Source organism: Natator depressus, chromosome 1 (assembly GCF_965152275.1).
Source record: "Natator depressus isolate rNatDep1 chromosome 1, rNatDep2.hap1, whole genome shotgun sequence".
NCBI classification, from domain to species: Eukaryota; Metazoa; Chordata; order Testudines; family Cheloniidae; genus Natator; species Natator depressus.
Window position 1 is genome coordinate 107,749,314 of NC_134234.1, and position 24,104 is coordinate 107,773,417.

At 41.9% G+C, this 24,104-nt stretch overlaps 1 protein-coding gene across 4 annotated transcripts in view; it reads left to right on the plus strand.

Moving 5' to 3' along the window:
• Window positions 1-24,104, plus strand: part of ARHGEF7 (Rho guanine nucleotide exchange factor 7) — a 189,298-nt gene that overhangs the window by 70,263 nt on the left and 94,931 nt on the right. For 3 of the 4 annotated variants that reach the window (XM_074963778.1, XM_074963783.1, XM_074963800.1), the window contains exons 3-5: window positions 2,067-2,151; window positions 6,964-7,094; window positions 15,904-16,105. In XM_074963778.1, the coding sequence (XP_074819879.1) occupies window positions 2,067-2,151; window positions 6,964-7,094; window positions 15,904-16,105 (418 nt within the window). Of the gene's footprint in view, window positions 1-2,066; window positions 2,152-6,963; window positions 7,095-15,903; window positions 16,106-24,104 lie in introns of those variants that run through there. The other variant, XM_074963791.1, reaches the window with a different exon arrangement.

Genomic DNA, 24,104 nt, shown 5'->3' on the forward strand with positions numbered 1-24,104 from the left:
GGGCTTTGGCCCTCCACTTGCTTGGGGCGGCAGGGCTCGTGTGGGCTCAAGCTTCGGTTCCCCCCCACCCGGGTCACGTAGTAATTTTTGCTGTCAGAAGGGGGTCAGTGCAATGAAGTTTGAGAACCCCTGAGCTAAAAACTTACTTTGTCAGTCCCATAAATAGTCATTTGAGATAAGTTTCACTCTGCATGACTTGCATGTCTTCTCATTTCTTAATTCCTCTCTCCTTCGCTCCCCCTGCCCCGAAAAAATATGATCTTGTCATTTCCCTTCTATCGGAATTCTCTCTTCAGAGGGACAGACTCTTTCCGACATGCCTGTGGGGTGGGTCTTTTTTCAGCAAGAGAAACAGGAGTTTGTTGACTTTGTAGATGAAAGCTGCTGTGCTGCAGGAGACTAAGATTTTCTCTCTGTCTTATACCAGACAGAGCAACTATAAGAGGGCTGGCATTGTTGTCCTCTTTGTGAACTTGCACGTGAGAATTCTGTAACGCCTTGCAATGTGAATAGGGTCACGTGCAATATCTGTTTTTATGAGGTTTGGGATTCGTTTCAAGCAAATGTTCAGGGTCATTTTTGTCTGCAAATCCAGATGTTTCATGTCCTCGCCTAGTTCTGCAAAGTTTCAAGTGTGTTTTGTCTACCGAATAATTATATTTAATTACGGATTTTGTGAATTTAGATTCCTCTCCAGCAGTTGTTTGTGTTTTAAAAAAAATTTTTTTTTCTGAATGTGCTTTAGCTGCTGTTAAGTTCCAGTGGTTTGACTGTTCAGAACAGAAAACTTTATTGCTGCATTGTCTGGGGGCTCATGTCTTCTGTGTCTTGTAGCACACCAGAGGCACTTTCAGCGCTTTATGGATATAATGCACAATAGTATAGTACTTTATGCAATACAGTCTTTTCTCAAAGTGCTTTATGAACTACTGTGTGTGTGTGTGTGTGTGTGTGTGTATATGTGTGTATATGTGTGTGTGTGTGTGTGTGTATATATATATATATATATATATACACATTAATTAGTCACCACTGTAGTGGAAGCATATCTCAGGTAAAACACAGCAGCCATTTAACGGTACAGTAAGAACAGATTTAAAAATTTCACTGAAGCTAAGTTTAGAATTATTTAATACACAGGTTAAGGAAGGAGTGTCTGTACATCTGGGTATAGCACTTAAATTATCCAAAAGTACAAAGTTGGTTTAAAAGTCATACAATACATATAGTACATAATCAGGAATAACTCAAATTTAGATTAATAAATTTAACGATGCAGTTTAGATGTTAGCATCCAAATATTCTGGTACATCACTCAAGAAAAGTTTAATAAGAGAGTTGGTTGTAGAAAACAAATATAGCAATGAGTGTCGATTGTCCCTCAGTAACTGAACATTTAGGAAAGGTTGTCCCTCAGGAGTTATAATCCATCAGAGCATTCCAGTTACTTTCCCAACTGCTTCTCAGTGGCACTCCAGCTCATCTTGCCTGGTATTGCCGATGTCCAGTGATGTGTTCTAGATAGATGTCCCTCAGCCACCTGATGGTGTCCAATACCACAAGTTGCCGCATCAGCCGAGCGTAGCGCTGATTCCGCATTCCCGCAACACTCGCTCGTTACTGGGGTCCCATGCACCCAGGGCTCTGATGATCGGTGCGTGTGTTCAAACCTCATAATCCCCCATCAGATACGATGGGAAGAATAACTTTTTCTGCTTGAAAACTATAGAGAAAATCTAGGTAGGCAAACTGTAATTGCCAAAGCTGGACCAATTCTACATCATTATAATTTACCCTCAGATATCTTAAACTCACATTTCCATATTTCACTGTGTCCAAATAGAAGTATCTGTACCATCTCTAGTTTAAAATAAAACAAAAACATGCACTCTAATTCTTACCTTGTAGCTTTTAAAAAAAACCATAGTACAAAAAACTTTGGTAAGAAATGTTTGTACTTGTGCTTGTTTGTTTTTCTCCTTACTGGTAACTGCAGACTTACCTAGCTTTTAGTATTATTTTCTCAGTGACTGGTGTCCTAATGTTATTTTCCTGTTCCTTTTCAGACTTTTGATGCAAATGATCTGTATCAGGGACAGAACTTCAGCAAGGTTCTCAGCTCCCTAGTTGCTCTAAATAAAGTAACTGCAGGTAAGTAAAATCTGTTCTGCTTTGATGCATACTGTGGGGAAGGTGATCTATGATGTCATCCTTAAGCAGCTCAGATAAGTTAATATAATTGACATTTCTAAAATTGCTGCCAATGGTCATTTTTCAGAGATGCTTTCTCTTTATATTTTCTTCATCTTCCCATGTATTAGTCTTGCATTGTTTTAAAGGAGCTCGTAAGGATTTGTCAGTATTGTCTAGTTTGTTTTTAGAGGAGGTTTCACAGTGAAGTACATATGGAGGTTTTTAATTTTTTTTTTTTTTTTAAAGTACCTTATCGGTGTGTGTGTTTCTTTGTATGTTTTCTAGCATCTACGTTGGGTCCAGTTCCACAGTCTTCACACACGGGTCAATTTTACTTGTGCAACTAATTTAATTGAAGTAAATGATACATGAGTAAGGTTTGCAGGATTGGACTGATGGCCAGTAAAGACTTTCTCCTTCCTTATTAAGTTTCTTTCTGAACCTATATGGAGTCCATAATCCTGTATTTATGACAGGACACTGTTCTGTCATGAAAATGTTACAAAGTAATCATTACGTCGTCATATTAGGTATCAAAATGAGGAAGAGAAGATGAGCTTTAAGGACGAAGGCCGTTATTTAAACACTCCAAACTTTTAAGAGGAGAAAAGTTTTGTATAAATGGATGTAAAGAGAAGTCAGTTGTAAATGAGTTTTCCTTACTATGATAGTAACTCTTCAAATGCAATTTCTCATTTTTATTGTGCTCATTGTTATGTTCATGGCATAAACACACAGAAGTTAGGTAAAAATGTAAATACTCTTGCTAGAAAGTAGCAACGTACCACTACTTTATTTCTTAGAAATCAGAATGTTAACACAAGAACCCTAAAACAGAGACACAAAACAGTCTGCTCCCTAATACAGAGAGGCACAATCCATACCACTTTACTATATAGGCTTTCTGTCTGTCAGCAGACTGAGTCAGAGGTCACACGCTTCCCTGTAGAGCTCCTGAGCTTGCAAGCAGGACTAGGAAACGCCCTCTCCCCCACTCTGAAAGTAATAGATTGCAGTTTCAACACAGCCCTCAATATACCACACTCATCTGTTGTATGTGGAAAATTGTGGTTTTTTTTTTTTTTTTAAATTAAAATATTTTTATTGCACTGGTTTAGTAGATTAGTAAGAACATTTAGGACCAGATATTCAGCTGGTGTAAACTGGCATAGCTCCAGTGAAGTCACCAGCTGACCTTCAGTCTAAGTCACTAGTGTGAATACAGACCATTTCAGTATTCCTTTAAAGTTGCTACCATCCAGTGACTGTGGTGGTCTGTGTGTGAAATAAGTTGTTGCTCATCTTTCAAAAGGGAGAACAAAGACTGGATGCTCATGCAAGCTGAACTGTCCTTTTACTCGTAGAAGTGTCCAGAGCTGTTAAATATCCGAGGCTGGCTCCTCTTCCAAACAGTTGCTTTTCCTATTTTGATGGGGAGAGTATGTGGGAGGCACTCTAGGCAGTATATCAATGGTTAGCCCTGGAGGACTGCTGTTGCAATCTCCAATGAGTTCTTAATAATAATAAATATGTAGCTATTATATAACACTTTTCAGTAGACCTCAGAGGAGGTCAGTATCAGCCCCATTTTATAGATGGAGCAACTGAGGCACAGGGAGATGACGTGGCTCGCCCATGTTCACCCTGCAGGCCAGTGGCAGAGGTGAGAATAGAACCCATGTCTCCTGAGTCCTAGTCTAGTGCTCTAGCCGTTAGGCCGCACTGCCTCCGTCAAAGACTCTAACCATACAGACCTTTCCAAGAGCACAGTTCCTAGCCTACCCACAGGCACAGGGATATGGCTCGAGTACTAGTCAGTGAGATAGAATGCTACTATGCAAACACTCACTCCAACAGTATTTCTGTAACCACACATGGGGTGGGGATTATCACACTCCAGGCAGCGTCCTATGATCACAGACTGCATTGCAGGAAGATAGGAGAAACTCCAGGGGGATAGAGGAGAATCAGGGATGAAGGGAAAGTTGAAAGCGGGGAGCCAGAGAAGTGGTAGGTATAAGGTGGTGAGATTCTATGCAAATGAGGCAATGCATATTCATTAAATATGCAAATTACAGCAGGCCATCAAATCTCTGTATTTACGCAAGTTTAGCAGAAACGTTTTCAAAAGGTTTTAGTGCAAAAATTACTTTACTGTGGCGCACTTTTTTGCAGGATTTAATTTGTTTCCACTAACTCAAAATTGGGGGGGGATGAGCCTCCTATTTTTTTTTTTTTTTTTTGCAGTGGCTGAAAATAATTGTTTCTTGTCCATTTTTGAAAATCTAAAAATTTTCAGTTTCACAAAAGAAAAGGGGGGGGGGAATTTAAACCCAAATTTGATCGAAGCAGGAAGTGGGGAGGTAGGGATTTCCCATCTGGAAACACAGAGATGACCTGCCTCCAGGTTTACCACTGGATTTGGTGACATGTCCGTTCCGCTGCTTCTCTTCATTTGCAAATTGCAAATACGTTTTTTTTCGTGATGATATATGCATCACAAAGACACTTCAGGTCACTGTTATCCTTTCTCTAAAATTGCTTGCTCTCGGACAGTCCTCATATCTGGAATTTTACAGTTGACTATACGGAGTACTAAAGTAATGAAGACAACTACCTTGGTAGTAAACTTGTGATCCATAAGTGAAATGTTCTGTCTTGTGCAATGTTGTCTGGTCCCTCGTGCTCCCAGTGTATCCTAAAAAAAAAATTAGAGCTTAGGCTTACTACAAATGGAAGAAAACCCCAAACCTATTTTAAGCTCTTATAGTAACACAGTGATTTAAGAAAAAAATAATTTAGCATAGGAAGTTGTTTGGAATATAAGTGCTCCACTGATTTCAAGTTCTAGTATGTTGATGTCAATCTGAATAAAATGTATGTTTTAGTAAGGAGAGAAAAATAGCTCTAATAATGCACCAGTTAAACACGATGCATTTGTAATATAGTATATTTATAATCTTTCTGAAAGATAAAGATGAGTTGTAGGTACAAGATAAGAGTATTAGAAGAACTTCCTGAAGGAACTAGAGCATCCTATGAATTCGACAGCACTCTGCTTCCCTGCTGTTCCATTCATTCTTTCCATACATAGACATGTCATTACATTTCTGCCACACCAAATGAGCTGTTTTACCCTCAGATTTAATTTGACATGGAATGGTAGGTATGTTACATTTCCTTTTGTTTCTGTACATGGCACTGCTAGGGAAGTGCAACAGGGATAGACTCTGATTGCAAGCTATTAGTCTGTTTCAGTTTGCTGCTGAGAAAGTGCCATGTGCAGGAGAACAGTTGTTTCTCCACCTACCAACCGAATGTCCATAAGGCATGCTACAAACAAACAGGGGCGATGGTAGAGAGGCACAAAGAAAGGGGAAGAGTTGCCTGGTAGCCTACTAGTACAGCATCAGCTCTGGGATGAAATGTATTGCCTTGCTGTTTGGGATCACGAGAGCCAGGAGTGCTGCGCAAACAAAGCTGAGATAAGAAGTGACTTTGTGTTGCTGTCTGATGAAGGAGCAGCACTGAGAAGCTCTAAAGAAAGCTGTGGGCGGCACTCCTCCTTTGGATGGAAGGTCTAAGCTGTGTGGTCTATTGGGAAGGGAAGCAAATCGTAGAATCATAGAATCATAGAATATCAGGGTTGGAAGGGACCCCAGAAGGTCATCTAGTCCAACCCCCTGCTCGAAGCAGGACCAATTCCCAGTTAAATCATCCCAGCCAGGGCTTTGTCAAGCCTGACCTTAAAAACCTCTAAGGAAGGAGATTCTACCACCTCCCTAGGTAACGCATTCCAGTGTTTCACCACCCTCTTAGTGAAAAAGTTTTTCCTAATGATGAGGAGGTTTAATGAAGAGGTTTAAAAAAACAGAAAACCAAAACAGCAACCCTCCGCCCCTAGCAACAACCTAAGCCTCGGCGGAGAGAAAAAGGAGACAAATGTAGAAAAAAGGGGCAGTGGAAAGAGTTATTTTTTTAATTAAATGATGGATGGGCAGAAATAAAGGGTGTGGATGAAAAACTAAATGAACAAAATCCAGATATCAAAGAGAGAATGAGTGGGTAGGAGGAAGAGGGCAAAGAAACAGATATAGTTAGCTTAAATATAGGCAAAAATAATGTATTTGAGTTTCTTTTGACTATCAACTGAAATAACCAACATTATTAAGACTCTTTAATTGGACTGGTAGCTGATAGAAAATGAGAAATACTCTGTCCTTTCTCTCCTCCTAAAATTTTGGAATCCATTCCCCACCCTTCCTGACCTCCATAAGAATGTGTATGAAGGAAACTGCCACTGTCACAGATTAGATTAAATTAGTCCCTTGCAAGTAATGGGAGTTGACTGAAGATTGAATTATGGCTCAGATCACCTGAAATCATGTAATCGGTGTAGGTATTAAGCATAGTTTTTAACTGACATTCTAATTTACCTTGTTTTGTTTGAATAAATATTTTAACTTCAGAATGTGTTTTCATAACAGAAAAGGGCTGGTATGAATTTTTTTCCAAAACCTTTTATGGTTGTTTGGAGTTCCTCTGGCTTCTTTTTTTTTTTCTTTTTAGGCCAAGATTTTCAAATTTGGGTGCTTAAGGCTGGCCACCTAAATCCACATATAGGTATATTTGATCTTATTTCTTGTGTTCAGAGGTATTCAGCAACCACAAATTCCATGGATCTGCTTTAGGTACCCAAGCTTGATCTTGGTGTGTAAAAAGTGTATGTAATTTTTCTGCAATTCTAGTATTTTGCTGTCATCTCTACAGACATTGGGCTAGGAAGTGATTCCGTATGTGCACGGCCCTCATCTCATCGGATAAAATCTTTTGATTCCCTTGGATCCCAGTCTTTGCACAGTAGAACTTCAAAACTCTTTCAGGGACAGTATCGAAGTTTGGTAAGTTCTGCTGGAATTTAATCATGTTCAAGGATTTTTTTTTTCTCCTTATCAATCTGGATTAAAATAGTGTTGCAAGCCAAGATGTGTGAACCCAATTTCACAAGTCCTTGACTGCTCTCTTGCTCTTGCCTACATATAACTGGGGCCTCTGAAGTTATGCTGTGTTGCAGTGGCTTTTTTTTCATTCTCTTCTGAGTTAGAAAGTCAGTCTTCTGCATGCTTGCAGCCAGAAGTATTTCTGTTGTAACACTAAGAACTTCTTGTTGTATGCATGCATAAATATTTTTTTCTTTGATTTCTTTTTTTTCAATAAAGAAGTTCCTCTCAAAAGGGCAAATTTTCCATCTCCTCCAATGGGACTGTGCCATCCCAACGCTCCAGGGTTTCCAAGGGCAGGGAGCCTCCTCTAAAGCTTTGCTCACTCAGTCCCAGAGGTTTGGAAGATCTCCCAGCCACTTAGCAGTTTTGGCAGCCTTGTACACTGAGTCCCAGTTTTCTGAAGACACACACACACACACAACCACATGGTTCCAACATACATAGAACCACATTGTTGAAGTGTCAGGTATACACAGCTTAGTGTTGCAGCAACTAATATGGGAATGTCCACCAAATTGAGAATCTCGTAGTTAAACAGACTTTTAGCTTTACTGGATAGACAAAGGGCAAGAGACTGCTACCTACAGCACGGTCCTCAAACAGCTCCTAGTTCCTTCTTACCCCCAAAGTATGGTGGCCTGAGAGGTTCTGTCTTTGTGTACTTGTAATGACTGATTCCTCAGCAATAGCTATAGGATCACTGTGATACTATGTGAGTGTACGTGTATATGTCACACCCTCTGAGCAGTTGATTTCCCACCGTGTTTTGAATACACTATAGTCAGTGTATAGTCAAAAATGTACCCTCTTGCAGGTGAGGACATGTGAGACCAGATTGTTCAGTTTTTTTTTTCAAGCTTTTTCTCAAGACTCCACTGTGGGAACATCTGTTGCAGGACATCCCAACCCAGTGATATTCTAGTTGTAAGACTTCTAATTACTGGGGGCATGATATGAAAACTGACTTGGCCTGTTTAGGAATATACGGCCTGTTCTGCAAAGAAGGTAGTGGTAGTTGTTGGCTGGCTTGGCCATTGGACTCACTTTCAGATTTAGAGAGAGCAAATGTGGAGGCATGCCACAAAACACACTGGGCTGTGTGGGCTGCCCTCACCACTGGTTTTCTAAAATCAGGTTGTCGAGCAGAGAAGTCCTATACCAAAATGTACCTTCCTGTTCTGACGCTTCCTGGGGGAACCTGGAGTTGTGAGGCATCTCACGATCACCTGCCCTTCACATGAGGAAGCCTTGTCTGTGCCTGCTGGCGGCCCCAAGCACTCTCTCCTAGGCCTCTCAGGCCTCTCTGTCTCTACAGGTTAGTGATAGGCACACTCCACCCCTCAAGCCTTCTGAGTGTTATCCTCCTTTCATGAGCCAGACATGCTGTCAGCTTGCCTCATAGGTGAAGGATCCATTGTGGCGCTTGGCACTCCAAGATATACCCAAACAATCTATTGTCTTTATTTTAAAGTAGGACATGGTCCTGCTCTTTGTTCCATCCTGTAGACTTCCTCTATTGTAAATTTTGCAATCTGTTACTTAGCCCTATGGCTCAGTATGTAAACGGGCATACTCCGTAAGGCATACGATACACAAATGACCAGACAGTGAGAGAGTGGTCTGTTATCTTCTGCCTGAAAGAAACATTCCCGAGGTATGTCACCTTCTGGTGGAGTTAAGCCAGATCAAGTCCTTAAGAATCTTTTCTTTTCAATATAGATACTTAACTCCTTAAATATTATCTGTATCTATGTTTTGCATGATTATGCCAACCAGTTTACTACTGGCTCTCAGAGATCTCACATGCCAGCTTTCGGTGAACTATTACGCATTCATCCAACACAGGGGATCCCTATACAGGCCTGTGCATCCTCTGTGTCCACTTGCCAGTCGGTACCAAGAGATCCGTGACTCTCACCTGTCTCTAAACATTATGGAGCTCCAAGAAAGAGATCCTTTTCAGCAGTGAAAAAGTTTGAAGGGAGAGCCCAGACCTCCTCTTTTAGTTCACGTTTGAAGAGCTGTATACTGACTGGTATGTGAAACATTAACACAACATAAATCTGTTTAAGCCCTCATCCCGATTATGGCTGTTTCTAGGTTTTCCTCCAGAGACCTCTAAGTCTCAGGCTCTAGATCCCTCTAATCAGAAAGTCACACTAACCTCTCTGGTGAAGTTAACAAGCAGTCCCCGCTGGAATGAGTTAGTAGAATTTACTCAGCTGCTTTATATGGAGCTGTAACTACTACTAACAGGGTGGATTAACAGAAGTAGCCTGCATTGCTAGATGGAGTCCTTGGGCTTGTTTTTTCCTCTCTCTCCCTCCCTCCCTCCCTCTCCTACTCGCTCACATACATGATTAAATAGTATACGTGTGTGGTGTGATTTAAAGGCTGTATCTGCATGAGCACATGTGTGTGGGGTAAACTCTGATTAATTACGCAGGTCATCCCAAATGAGGGTAGATAAACCATTTGTACTACAATACAGCCTGATGTATTCTATATGTACCACATAAGTTACAGAAAGTACTTTGGAAATGCACTAGAGCAGTGGTTTTCAAACATTTTGTATTGGTGACCCCTTTCACACAGCAAGCCTCTGAGCATGTGAATTATAAATTAAAAAGAGGGTGGGTAATTTAATTAAATGGGGGCTCGGGGCCTTCAGCCCCATGGAGCTGACCACTTGCGACCATCTTACGACCCCATGGGGGGTCATGACCTGCAGCTTGAGAACCCCTGTGCTAGAGTTTTAAAAAAATAAATAAATAATTGCCACTATTCTTCAGCTTGCAAAGCCAGATGCCTTCTTTATTATGAATCCAGCCATAGAGGGTTTCAGAGAGAGAAAATATTTTAACTAATATAGGTAAAACATTTCTGTGCAACATTGCTTTTCTGTTCAGAAATGTGTCCTGATTTTAAAGTCTGATATCTTGGGGTCCTTCCAGGGGAATAGGAATGAGCGTTGTGTCCCCCAGTTGTGTATGTGTGGTGTAATCACAGAGTGATCTCTGAGATGTTGAAGACTGAATAAAATTGATGTTTATAGGTTTTGGAAAGCCTGGAACTGGTATGGGACTACATTTTGATAATGACAGTGGCATTAAAAAATTCTCACTTGGAGGAGCTCCAGATCCAGCATTTTGCTTTTCCACGTTAGTAGTCTAAGACGAAATGGGCCATTGAATGAAACTTTAAGAATAATAATAAAACTAATTGTTTACACTGGGCATAAATTTAATCTTGTTTGTATTACTGAAAAGCGGTGGGATGATTCCCAGGGTTGGAATGTGAAAATCAAGGGTTATAATCTATTTAGGAAGGATTGAGTAGGCAAAACGGAGGGTAAGTGTGAGTGGCCCTCTATGTCAAAAACGACATTGCCTGTTTGATCTTGAATGCTTATGGATGAATGTCCTAACAGATAAAGCACAAGATGGGGTATTGGTGTCTGCTACAGGCACCAGATCACACAAGGTAATAGGGTGACTGGCTCCATATGCACCTATCTACAGTGTATAGGGAAAAAAATCTGCATGATCATGGGGGACTTCGGTTTGAATCACACATGCTGGTGGTCTCATGCTTCCAGTACTAAAACAGCCTAGGAACTTCTAAATATTATAGACGATAGTTTCCTAACTCAGAAAGTGTTGCATCCAACATGGGAGAGTTCTGTATTAGATCTCATCGTGATAGATACAGAGGATCCAGAATTTTATTACATTTATAATGTGCAAACAGAATGAAATCCACACCAGTGATATATACCTCATACTTTAAAAGGACTAACTTCACAAAACTGAAAATAATTACGAGCCAAATCAGCAAATTTAATCAGAAAAATGTGAAGGATAATTGGGATTGTTTAAGAATATGTTACTAGATGTCCCAAAAGCCACAATCCCACAACTGAAAAAGAAGGCCAAGTTGGTTTTTTAAAAAAAGAATTGGTTTAGAGGGGAAGTGAAGGCTGTGCTCAAAAATGGAAGAACTGGGAATTTGATAGTCATGAATATAAATCAGAAGCTATAAATTGGAGAAAATATATAAGGGACACAAGCAGAAATCTTTAGCCAGCAGAGTTAAGGAAAATGACGAGTTTTTTAGTATATGAGGAACAAAAAAAAATACTAATAGTGGTATTGTTCCATTAGTAGATGTAAATGATGGAATTATCAGTAATAATGTAGAAAAAGCAGCAATGTTCAATAAATATTTGTCCTGTATTTGGAGAAAAAACAGATGATGTAGTCATACGACAACATTCTTTCCATTCCACTAGTATTTCATGAGGACGTTAAACAGCAGCTACTAAAAGTTAGGCCTTTCTAAATTATCAGGTTCATATAACTTGTAGAGTTTTAGAAAAGCTGTCTGAGGATCTTGCTGGACCAGTAATGTTGAGTTTTTTTCAATAAGGCTTGGAACACCAGGGAAGTTCTAGAAGACTGGAAGAGAGATAATGTTCCAATATTTAAAAAGAGTAAACAGGATGACCTAAGTGATTATAAACCTGTCAGTCTGACATAGATCCCAGGCGAGACAATGGAGTGGCTGACAAGGGAGTTGATTAATAAAGAATTAAAGAAGTGTAATATAGTTAATGCCAATCAACATGAGTTTATGGCAAATAGATCCTGTCAAACTAATTTGATATCAGTTTTTTGCTACGGTGACATGATTGATAAAGGTAATAGTGCTGATCTAGAACACTTAGATGTCGCTAAGGCATTTTGCTTGGTAGTGTATGACACTGATTTAAAAAAAAAAAAACAACCTAGAAAGATATCAAATTAACATGGGCCACATTAAATGGGTTAAAAGATGGCTAACTGATGGGTCTCAAAATGCAGTTGTAAATGAGGAATCATATTTGAGCAGGTATGTTTCTAGTGGGGTCCTGGAGGGAGCAGTTCTTGGCCCTGTGCTATTTAACATTTTTATCTGTTACCGGGAAGAAAATGTAAAATCATCACTGATAAAACTTGCCGATGACACACAAATTGGGGGAGTCGTAAATAATGAAGAGTACAGGTTACTGATACAGAGAGATCCGGATTGCTTGGTAAGCTGGGTGTAAACAAACAATATGCGTGTTAATGTGGCCAAATATAAATGTATACACCAGGGATTGGCTACCTTTGGCCCGCGGCCCGCCAGGGTAAGCCCCCTGGAGGGCCGGGCCGGTTTGTTTACCTGCCATGTCTGCAGGTTCGACGGATTGCATCTCCCACTGGCCGTGGTTCGCCGCTCCAGGCCAATGGGGGCTGTGGGAAGTGGCAGCCAGCACATCCCTTGGCCTGCACCTCTTCCCGCAGCCCCCATTGGCCTGGAATGGCGAACCACGGCCAGTGGGAGCTGCGATCTGTCGAACCTGCGGACGTGGCAGGTAAACAAACCAGCCCTGCCCACCACGGGGCCGCGTGCCAAAGGTTGCCGATCCCTGGTATACACCTAGAAAAAAACAATGTAGGCCATACTTACAAAAGGGAAAGTCTATCCTGGGAAGCAGTGACTCTGAAAAAGATCTGGGGGTCATAGTGGATAATCAGGTGAACATGAGCTGTGGTCAAAAGAGCTAATACAATCGTGGGATGCATAAACAGGATAATCTTGAGTAGGAACAGACAGCTTATTTTATCTCTTTGTTTGGCGCTGGTGCGACTGCTGCTGGAATACTGTGCCCAGTTCTGATGTCCACAATTGAAGAAGGATATTGATAAATTGGAGATGGTTCAGAGAAGAACTGTGAGAATGATTAAAGCATAAGAAAACGTGTTAGACTCAGGGACCTCACTCTGTTTAGCTTATCAAAGAGAAGGTTAAGAGATGACTTGATGAGTCTGTCATTACCTATATGGGGAACAAATATTTAATAATGGGCTCTTCAATATAGCAGAGAACAGTGTAACATGATCCAGTGGCTGGAAGTTGAATCCAGAGAAATTCAGGCTGGAATTAAGGCATACATTTTTAATGGTGAGAGTAATTAGCCATTGGAACAGTTTACTGACGCTGATGGTGAATTTTTATGCCATTGTCATTATTAAAACATAGTTACAATGATAATTTAAGTCCCATCCCAGTTCCAGGCCTTCCAAAGCCTCTAAACAAATTTCATTCAGGAGCAGTCTCTGTTAGTCTTTGACATCAGAACAAAAGCAAAAAATCGTTCTGTAATTATACCAAAAACAACTGAAAGGCAAACACTTCGACAAGAAGGTTGCACCCATTGAAACTAATAACTTAGACTCATAGACTTTAAGGCTAGAAGTGTGACCTTCTGCGCATCTCCATGCTACAGAATTTCACCCACCCACTCCTCTAATAGGCCCATAACTTATGGTTAAGTTACTGAAGACCTGAAATCTTGATTTAAAGACTTCAAGTTACAGAGCACCCATCGTTTACACTAGTTCAAACCAGCAAATGGCCCATGCCCCACACTGTAGAAGAAGGCAGCCCCCCCCCCCCCAGGGTCTTTGCCAGTCTGACTTGGGGAAGAATTCTTTCCTGACCCCAAATATGGCAATCATTAGACCCTGAGCATGTGGGTGAGACCCATCAGCCAAACATCTGGGAAAGAATTTTCTGTAGTACCTCAGAGCCCTCCCCATATAGTGTCCCATCTCTGGCCATTGGAGATACTTGCTAATAGCAGTTGTGGAGGGACCATATGCGCATTATAGGCAGCCTCATTATATTATGACCTCCATGAACTTATCAAGCTCAGTCTTGAAACAAGTTAGGTTCCCCTCACCCCCCACTACTCCCCTGGGAACTGCCTTGCATGTGGCACAAATCAAACAAAGAAATTATTGAAACACTTCACCCTGCGTTTACTCCTCCAGTTAGATTTAAAGTTGCAGGTTTGCTAATAGATGCTGCAAGTGAGGATATAGAGGGGAAAAAAGAAGCAGCACTGATACTAATACAAGATGGTTGGTTGAATACAAAATATGACCTGATAATGGCTATAAGCATCCATACAGGCAAATATTGTTACTGCTTACTACCGTTGATTCTGGATCTCAGAATAAATCCACTAACTAATGTGTCCAGGCTTTTGCTGAAAACACCATCCCAGAAAGCAGAGGAAAAATATGACAAGGATGTGACTACCATTTGCTCAAATAATGAAAAAAAGAGAATTTCGTGAGTGTCGTCAACCTAAACTTCTGAGCCAAGGACTATTTAATATCAATGAGGAAGAAATAACACCTGACACAAACCGAAAACACATTGTGGATGTTCAGAAATACTTCTGCAACCATCATTCTTCTGTTTGAAGAATGGCTGTGCGAATAAACGTATCACATAGTAATTGTGTAACTGACAAGAAAATTTTGTGGGTTTTTTCCACAGCAGGTTTGTCATGATTTTCCCCAATTTAACTAGAATTTAAACTCTTCAATCCAAACACTCCATTGCATCCTAATACGATGTATTACCGAAATAAGTTTGAGTTGCAAACTCTGACATAGATCTAACTTTAAGATTTTGGTTCAGGTCCATCTGTTTTCCCTTCCTCCCCCTCCAGTCTCTGTTTTGGAAAGAACATGTTTCCAGTAAAGCAGTTATGTTTCTTGGTAGTTGTAGGGTTACCACGCATCTGGGTTTTCCCAGACATGACCTCTTTTTTGGTCCTCCAATCTCCGTCTGGGCAGATTCTTGAAATATGAGGAAATGTCTGGGATTTTTCCCTTGCTTGTTGCCGATCAGAAAGACCCATCTCCGGAGCGCCATAGCTAGGCTTTTTAGCTCCTGGGGCAAGCAAGCATACTTGAGCTCCCTGCCCTTGGGTCCCTGTCATTATTCCACTCCTATGGCTTTGCGCCCTGGGCCCCACTTGCCCTGGCCTGGTTACAGCCCTGCGTCTCCTCCACGCTCCGATTGATCCCTCCCCTTCATCTGCAGCTACTGGATCCTGCCCGCCCTGGCCTGCTGGGTAAGTGGAGCTGCCAAGAGCCTCTTGGCCGGGCTGCCTGTCCTACTGCTGGGTCTCAGAGCCTAGCAGGGAGGGGTGCCAGAGTTAGGCCCCAGGGAGGCGCTGACTGACAGGCTGGTGCTGTGTCCTGGGCCTACACCAGCTGTCCTGCCACTGTGACGGAGCGCAACACTGCCCCTCACCTAGAGCGTGAGGCTTTAGGCACCCCCTCCAGCACCCTCCCAAATAATGCCTCCAGCAACACTCCCAAATACCCTCTCCCATCCCAGTACACACAACCCTCCGGCACCCCAAAATACCCCCTCCCAGTACACACACACACGCCCCTCCGACTGTAACCCCCCCAGCTCACCCTTCTCCTCCCCCCGGCAGTGTCCTCTGGGAACTTGAAATATGGTAACCCTAGGTAGTAGCCAAAGACATTTTCAGTTTGTTCTGTTCATAGAGATCTTGAATCTGATCTTTGAAAAACACAAATCTTTTTCATTTTACTGTTGTTGGCCTTGCCTGATTCTAAGAAGTCTGAGTGGAATAAAGTACTACCTAGATTGAAAGACACAAATCACAGAAATATGTCAAGATAGATGCATATTGCATATTGGGGTCTGCAGGTCTTGTTGTACAGCTTCTGATAAAAATGGTGTTTTAATTTAAATATATTTCTGTTTGATGAAGAGACTTGTATATTGGTCATGAAGTAACCCGTATACATCTAAAGTTCTGTCCTTCATTTGCGATTTCACTTTTTAGGACATGACCGATAACAGCAATCACCAGCTGGTGGTGAGAGCAAAATTCAGTTTTCAACAGACCAATGAAGATGAACTTTCTTTTGCAAAAGGAGACATTATTCATGTTACGAGAGTGGAAGAAGGAGGCTGGTGGGAAGGGACTCACAATGGCAAAACAGGATGGTTTCCTAGTAACTATGTACGAGAAATAAAATCAAATGGTAAGTCTGAAAGAGAACATATTTGCAAAATGTGATTCTTGGCTTCCAAGAAGAGATGGAAATAACTGATTGTTTCCTAATGCTAATGAATGTGTGATTAGTGTTCAGTATGTACACTCAATCTGTCCCAGCCATAAGAATCCTTAATTCTTACAAATTATTAACATAGTTTTTGTTCCTAGATCGAGTGCATGGGGGAGGTACACTTTTCAAGGAGCTGAGAGAATGTGCTATAGAGACGTAGACATATCTCTGTTTGTATCCACTATATTTACAATTACGTTTGCCTTTGTCACCTATAACTATTGATTTCAGTATTTGTGTGTGTGTGTGTGTGCGTTTGTTCTGATGTTGACTTCTGTTATTTATCAATAAGATTCCAAGGGAGGCTCTCCACATTTTCTACTAAAATTTTAGCATCTACCTAGGCTGGTTAGTACATAGGCATTTCATGGAAAGGAATGCCCTTTGTGCTTTTTTATTATTGACCACTGCATGGACAACCTTTGACTTTTAACGTTCTGTACTTTGCATATAATATCTAAAGAAGCCTGAGTGTTCTTAAAAGATAATCTCCCAACAACATGGAATTGAAAGTTTTCGGTTTTCCCCTCATCAAGACAAAGCAAGTTTTTAAATGGAACATGTCATATTTTTCATAAAACATTTATCTTTTTGAAGTAAGTATGAATGACCGTACTTCTATGTTGCTAGCTATATATTTTAAGGATGCCTTTGTACATTTTCAAAGTGATTTTTTTCTGTCTCCCTGCTCAAAATATGCATATTATTTTGAGAGGAGACAGGCTTTCTATTTCATTGTGTATTTCAATAAATTGTCTCCACACACTGGATTTTTTTTATACATTTTTTATGACTGCAGTGTAAAGGGAAAAATACTGGTGAGTGTGCACACACCCATACATACATATATAATATTCATAAACTTTGGGCAAGATTAGCTTCTTTAGACAGGAGGATAACTTGTTAGTTAAATTTGGATGCGTGTTATGATGATATACATGTAACTGTTCCCATCTGTCACACTGATTTTTTTTATGTGAAATCTTTCTTCTTTAAATAAATTTCCTTTTCATTTTATAATGGAGGTCAAGTGCTGTGTGTCGTACAGGAGCGGTGGTCTAAGATAAAATTGGTAAACTTGTCGTACAGGAGCGGTGGTCTAAGATAAAATTGGTAAACTGAGATACGCTGTTCCTTTGGGAACAGAGGATCTGGGATTTCTGGGTGCATCCAGTGATTGGGGCTGGATTCCACAGGGGCCACTTCGAAAGGACTAGGAGGTTGGGGTGCATCTGTTACAAGCCTTGTCTTTGCCTTTTAGACTGGCTTATGCACATGTTCCCTGTGATTTAAGAGGGAGAGTGCTTTAGTAGCTGATAGGCTGATTTTGTTAGGGAGTTAACACCCATGCAATATGTGTCGGGGGCCTAACAAATTCCTGGTCCATTTTGGTCAATTTCATGGCCAGGGAGCTTTAAAATCAATCAATTTAATGTTTTCAGATGTTTACATCTGAATTTTCACGGTATTGTAACCGTGGGGGTCCCAACCCAAAAAGCGGCCAGGGTTTGGGGGGGGGGTGGTCACAAGACTATTGGGGTGGGGAGAGGGCATGGGATTGCCACCCTTCTTCTCTTCTGCTGGCAGGGGTGCTGCCTTCAGAGCTGGGCAGCCAGAGAGGAAGGCTGCTGTCTGCGTGCCCTGCTGTAAAGCCAGCATCACCTCCAACAGCAGCACAGAAGTGAGGGCCGCAGGGCATGGGGGGTGGATTACCATTGGTCTGGTTTTCCTTGCAGTCTCCTGTCCCAGTGGGGGGCTGACAGCTGGGGCTGCAGTCTTCCCATGTGGAAGGGTTATAATTCCAGCCGCAGTCTTGTGCGGCGGGGGGAGGCGACAGCTGAAGCCATCCGAGCTTTCTGCAACTGGAGGAGATCCCAGAGGTGGGTCTAACCCTCTCCAGGAACAGCCCCTGCAGGGGAAGAACAACTCTCCTCCCTTCCCATCCCCAGAGGATTAACAGCTGGAGCTCTGCACAGGGCAGGAGCCCCTGGCTGGGTGCCAGATTTCGTAGGGGAGATTAGATTTCACAGTCCATGACACGGTTTTCACGGCCATGAATTTGGAAGGGCCCTAAATATATGCAGCACTACCTGATGCTGGAGGCAGGTGGTAACAAGGTGACTGTTAGCCCTGGGTGCCCCGAAAAACATCACAGTGGCATAATTGGCAGGATCTGTACCCTGTTTGCTAGCAAAAAATCTCTCTGCCAGCATTTATAAGCCAGAGACTCAGAGATTCAAAAGGTTGCAAACAAATAAAGATTGCAAGCAAATAAAGTAAAGGTTGGAGTTTATTAATTTCTTTATTTTGGGTAAAGGAAATAAAGGTATAAGATAAGTAAGCAGAATAAATGGCAAAGAGATCAGACTGATTAACCAAAGGGGACTGAGCTCAAGCTCAACAAGACCAACATGACACAGTTCTCAGTGAGGCAGCCAAAAAGGTGGGGTGTGCCCCCCACCCCCCCCCAGAAGGGTACAGAGGAATGTTTCGGGGGGCGAGCGATGACACCAGATGCCAGGCCTCGGGCTCTCAGGCCCAGACCCGGGTCGTGGGCCTCAGGCTCTCAACTGCAGCGTCATACTGTTGACTCAAATTCAATTATTGATCACTATAACCTCCCAGGTCCTTTTTGGCAATACTGTTGTCTCACCAGTTATTCTCCATTTTGTCATTGCAGTTTTAAAACTCTTTTTGGCATCTTGTTTGAGATAAACAAAAAGCAGGTTTTGTTTCTGTCAGAAAAATAAACCCCTTTTAAGCCTTTGTTTACATTGTAAAGAATCAAAAAGAAGGGTACGTCTTTTTTGCTTCCCTTTTGGTCCCCTTTAAAGCCTACAGAGTACTTACTTTTCTTCCAAGAGATATTTTAAGCAGCAGATAGAAAGTTATTTGAAGTGAGAGAATATGCTTATTTTCATCCCTCTGGGTAACTACTACATATGACGGGGCAAAAAAGATTTGCTGGATAAAAATATTTACTGGGTAATGTATTTGATAGCATGTCTTTTTTGTTAAAAAATCACAAAAGTGAACTTAAGAAGGTGCGAAATGTGTCATTTCACATAGGCAGTGCTGTGTCTTGATTAGTAAAAGGAGAGATCTGGAGACTTGTTTTAAGAGGTGGTTAGTTTGGGATGAATAAGAAATCATACTTGGCAATGATACAGGTACTTACATGTGACTGTCATTTGATTCACAGATCTTTAATCAATCATGCGATCACTTGGTAAAACTTTAATGTTCTTTTCTAATTACACCCGAAATAAAAAAAAAATATTCTGTAGTCAGATGCCTGACGCTCTTAGTTATGTAGCATACTAATTTCCAAGGGAAAAAAGGCATGGCCATGTCTTACCTGCCTATGAACTGTTACTGGACCTGGTCCTGTAAACTTTCTCTTATGGAAACCTTTTAGGATTGGTACCATTTGGCATTGATCACTCTCACAGCGAGTTGACATAAGGAAGAGAGTAGAAGCAATAAAAATCATGTTTTTCTGTCCATGCTATTTTCAGTAGTACGTTCTGTCTTAATGTTTGTTGTCCAACAGCTTTCTTCACTTGTATGGTTTACTTCTTCCCATTGCCTTCATTTGTGCACTAGTTCTTCTGATTGTTTTGCTGTAGCAGAGATATTGCTTGCTTGGTCTTTCATTCAAATTCTTAGCCTTGGAGACAGCATTTAAGCCAGGCTGTAATAGTGAGGAGAGACGATATGGTTTTATTAAACTATTTTTACGTACTGTTGACTTACTGAATAATTTTTTTTTACTTTTCCTGCCACTCTGTTCCCATAAAATATCTTTACCGCTTTCTGTTTCTAAAATTTAACCTGCTACTTAGATTCTTTTTCAAATCAGCTGTCTTAATGAATGTAGACTTGCGAAGTAGATTTGTTGAGCACTTATAATGCGCTTGGTGCTGTACAAACATATAAGGAAACTAGGAATTTAAATTTAGTGTAGGTGCAAATAGAACAGTTAACTCACACAGTCTAGTGATAGGAATTTAAGGTGATAAATCTTGCAGAAGTTGTGGTTGAAATGTTTTGCTGAAGAAGTGTGTTCTAGAGTACAAGGAAATAGTTTGTCCCATGACAATAAACCTGATGTAAGTTTGCAACACATGGAAGAGCCTTGAGTGACAGAGAGCATGAGACTGAATTGAAGATAAACCAGACAAATATTTCTATTGTCTAACAAAAAACTAAAACTAAAAAAACTTGGAAAGAGTCAGGTGTGGCTCAGAGCCATTTGCAGTCTCTTAAAAAAGCAGCTATTTGTAAAGGACAAAATCGTTCGTTGTATGCAATATTGTTATAGCTGTGGTCCCCAGATATGAGAGAGAGAAGGTAGGTGAGCGAGACAAGCTTCCGAGCTTACACAGAGCTCTTCTTCAGGTTTTGCTCTGTGTAGGCTTGAAAGCTTGTCTCTCTCACCAGTAGAAGTTGGTCCAATAAAAGATATTACCTCACCCACCTTGTCTCTCTAAAATCATTTGTTTCAGACAGTCTGAGACGTTTTATGTGCATTTATAAAAGGTTATTCAAATAGTCTTCCCAGCTGTTGTCATGAGCACAAGGGTGAGCATTTCTACTCTGTGTAACAGGTACTATGGGCTATAACAAGGGTGTGTGGGGGGGGGGAAATCTTGAGTTTACCTGGAGCTTAAAGAAAATGTTTTAATCAGGCTCTGGGAAGTAGATCTCTGATGGTAATGATGATTACAGGTGCGAGCTCTCTATTTATTTAATCAGAATTAGATAGGAAGGAATATAATTCTTGGTTACTCAGAATGGAAACTGCAGTAACAAGTGACCTCTTTGTCCCATCCTTGTTCTAGATTTGTCCCTTTGAGTGCTGGGTCAGATGCTAGTTTTTATGGGATTTGATTTTTAGATTTTTACATATTTTCACTGAGAAAGGAACTGGGACTCACAAAACTGGGACCTGGGGGGTTGAGTCTTATCAAGAAATGGTCTCTGAGTCAGTTCATTACGACAGAAGGCTCACACATGCAAGAGGTTATGGCATTCAGCGCTTTGTGTCACATAATAATGAGGGGAGTGTTACCTAGTGACGAGTGTGGGACAGGATACCAGGGTATTATTCCTGATTCTGACATCATCTCACTGGGTGAATTACTGGATTTGCTTGGGTGAATTATGTAGCCTCTGTCTGTTTCCCCATATGTTTAATAGGGTTAGTACCTATTACATAGGGTATATTAAAACAGTGTTTCCCAAACGGTGAGTCCCGATTCACCAGTGGGTTGCGGAAAGGGTCCAGGTCAGAGGTGGGCAAACTATGGCCCGCGGGCCAGATCCAGCCCCTCAGGGCTTTGGATCTGGCCCGTGGGATTGCCCCTTGTGGTGCTGCAGGCTCCACGCCACTCTCAGAAGCGGCCGGCACCACGTCCCTGGGGGTGGTGGTGGGGTGGGGGGGGAGAGGGCTTTGTGTGTTGCTCTTGCCTCCAGGCACCGCCCCCCGCAGCTCCCAATGGCAGGGAACGGGGAACCGTGGCCAATGGGAGCTTCGGGGGAGGTACCTGGAGGCGTGGCAAGGGAAGTGCATGGAGCCCTGTGCCCCCACGCTCCCCCAGGGGCCTCGGAGGGATGTGGTGCCGGCTGCTTCCTGGGGCCAGGGCAGGCAGGCTGGGAGCCTGCCCTGGCCCCAGTGCGCACCGCTGCCACCCCGGAGCCTCTTTAGGTAAGCGGTGCCAGGCCGGAGCCCGAACCCCTCCTGCCCCCTCAACTCCCTGCTCTAAGCCCCCTGCCGCACCCTGCATCCCATGCACCCCAACCCTCTGCCCTGAGTCCCCTGCTGCACCCTGCACCCCCGTGCACCCATCTCCCTGCCCTGAGCCCCCTGTTGCACCCTGCACCCCTTCTCTGCCCCAATCTCTTGCTCTGAGTCTATTCCTGCACACCGCACCCCCTCCCACACTCTGCACTCTCTCCCGGACCCCAACCCCCTGCCCCGGCCCTGCATACAATTTCCCCACCCAGATGTGGCCCTCTGCCCAAAAAGTTTGCTCACCCCTGGTCTAGGTGGATTGCTAGTCACTGCCCCCAATGGCACTCCCTGCCACACGCATCCTAGAAGCACCCGCCCCAATGTTATGACATGCACTGGGTTACGGCACCACTGGGTTACGGCACCACTTGAGTTTAGCATGGCCTCCCCTCCATCATGATAGAGGGGGGCTAGGCCAAATCTACATGGTGCTGTGACCTCGTGGGCTGTGTCTCAACACCCAGTAGCCAGGCCCAGTGCTGTGGGACAGGAGCCGCTGCTGCAAGTGAGTGTGAAGTGGGCTTGTTTTCCAATATCCCCTGCCTCCTCAGGGCCTCCCCTGCTAGCTTGGGCTGTGGGCCTGGGCAAGGCAGGGGAAAACTTCAGTAGGAATCTGAGGAGGCCTAGCTGGGGAGGGGAGAGGGAAATGGAGTTGGGCAGGGGTACTAGTAGTGTGGAAAGCATGTAATGTTTTGATTTTTCTTTTTTCTTTTGTTTGAATTACTTAAAAAAGAAAGTGTGTGTGTGTTTGTACGTATATTTACACACATGCACATTCTTTACGTGTAAAGATGGGTCGACAAAATGAATGTGGTGGGTTGGCTTAGTAAAAAGTTTAGGAACCACTGTGTTAATAAATTATGCATTATAACGTTTGTCAAACTATTTGAGATCCTCTGAAGAAAGAGGCTACAAAAATGAAAAGTTTTGTTATTTCTGATTATTCATACTAAGAAAGTAACTTCATCTCACCCTTCCTTGCTTCCACCTCCACATGCTGCATCACCCCGTTGGTCATTTCCATTGTGGCTCTTTTTATACCCACTTATGAAGCAAGGCACCAACCAGAGGCAGAATACCAGACATGATCTGACAGCTTATCTGACGTGCTATATCAAAACCTATATTTCTACAGTTAAACAAATCCTATATTTCAAAAGGTTTTAAAAGTTGAATTTGTTTAGGGCTATTCACTCAAAATACAGTATATAATGAATCTACCAAGTGATTTGGGAATATCTAACTTTGATCTTATGGCTCTGTTGTTAATTGATAAGAGTTGTTTCAGCTGAGTAGTTCATAGTCTGAAATTCTAATTATTTATCTATTCCAACAAAAATATCTAGTAACTTAAAGCAGTTTTTTAAAGGGAAAAGGAATGAATTTTTACTTACTTGAATGTGATTTTAAGGTTGGATATTTGACCAGTCCAAAAAATAATTGGTCGATTGGTCAAATTTTATCAAATGAATGTCAAAAATGGTCAAATATTTTAAAGCACTAATTTATTAGAACAGTAACATCAGTAACAAAAAGAGCAAGACTTTATGGTCGCAGTAAGCTTAGCCATAGATACTTAACTTTTTTTTTAATTAGGCCTATTTCTTAACTGAGTTGTTTTAACTCGGAAAAATGTGAAACCCAGTGAAGTTCTAAAAAATGAAAGAATAATGATTATTACCTTTTTTTTTATCATTGTTAGGCTAGCATTTAAATGTGAACATTATTCAAGGGTGAACAGTTACAAAAAGGAAAGAAAAATGAAATTAAATAAAACAAACGTAGCAACTAAAAAAGAAAAGTCATTTTGAAATGCACTTATGATAGGTGAGCAGCAGGCTAACTCTCTTAGCAGCTTAATGACTGTGCATCTTTTCTCTTTTTGTTGGGGGAGGAGGTTTAATGACCGTGAAATTTCCTCTCTCTCCCTCACTCCCTTCTGGCTTAATTTCTGTGGCTATGTCTGCACTGCAATTAAAAACCCACGGCTCGGGTTGCAGGGCTGTTTAATTGGAGCATAGAGTTCCAGGCTCACGATGTAACCCTGTGAGATGGGAGGGTCCTAGAGCTCGAGCTACTGCAGTCTGAGACCTGAAATCTACACTGCAAATAAACAGC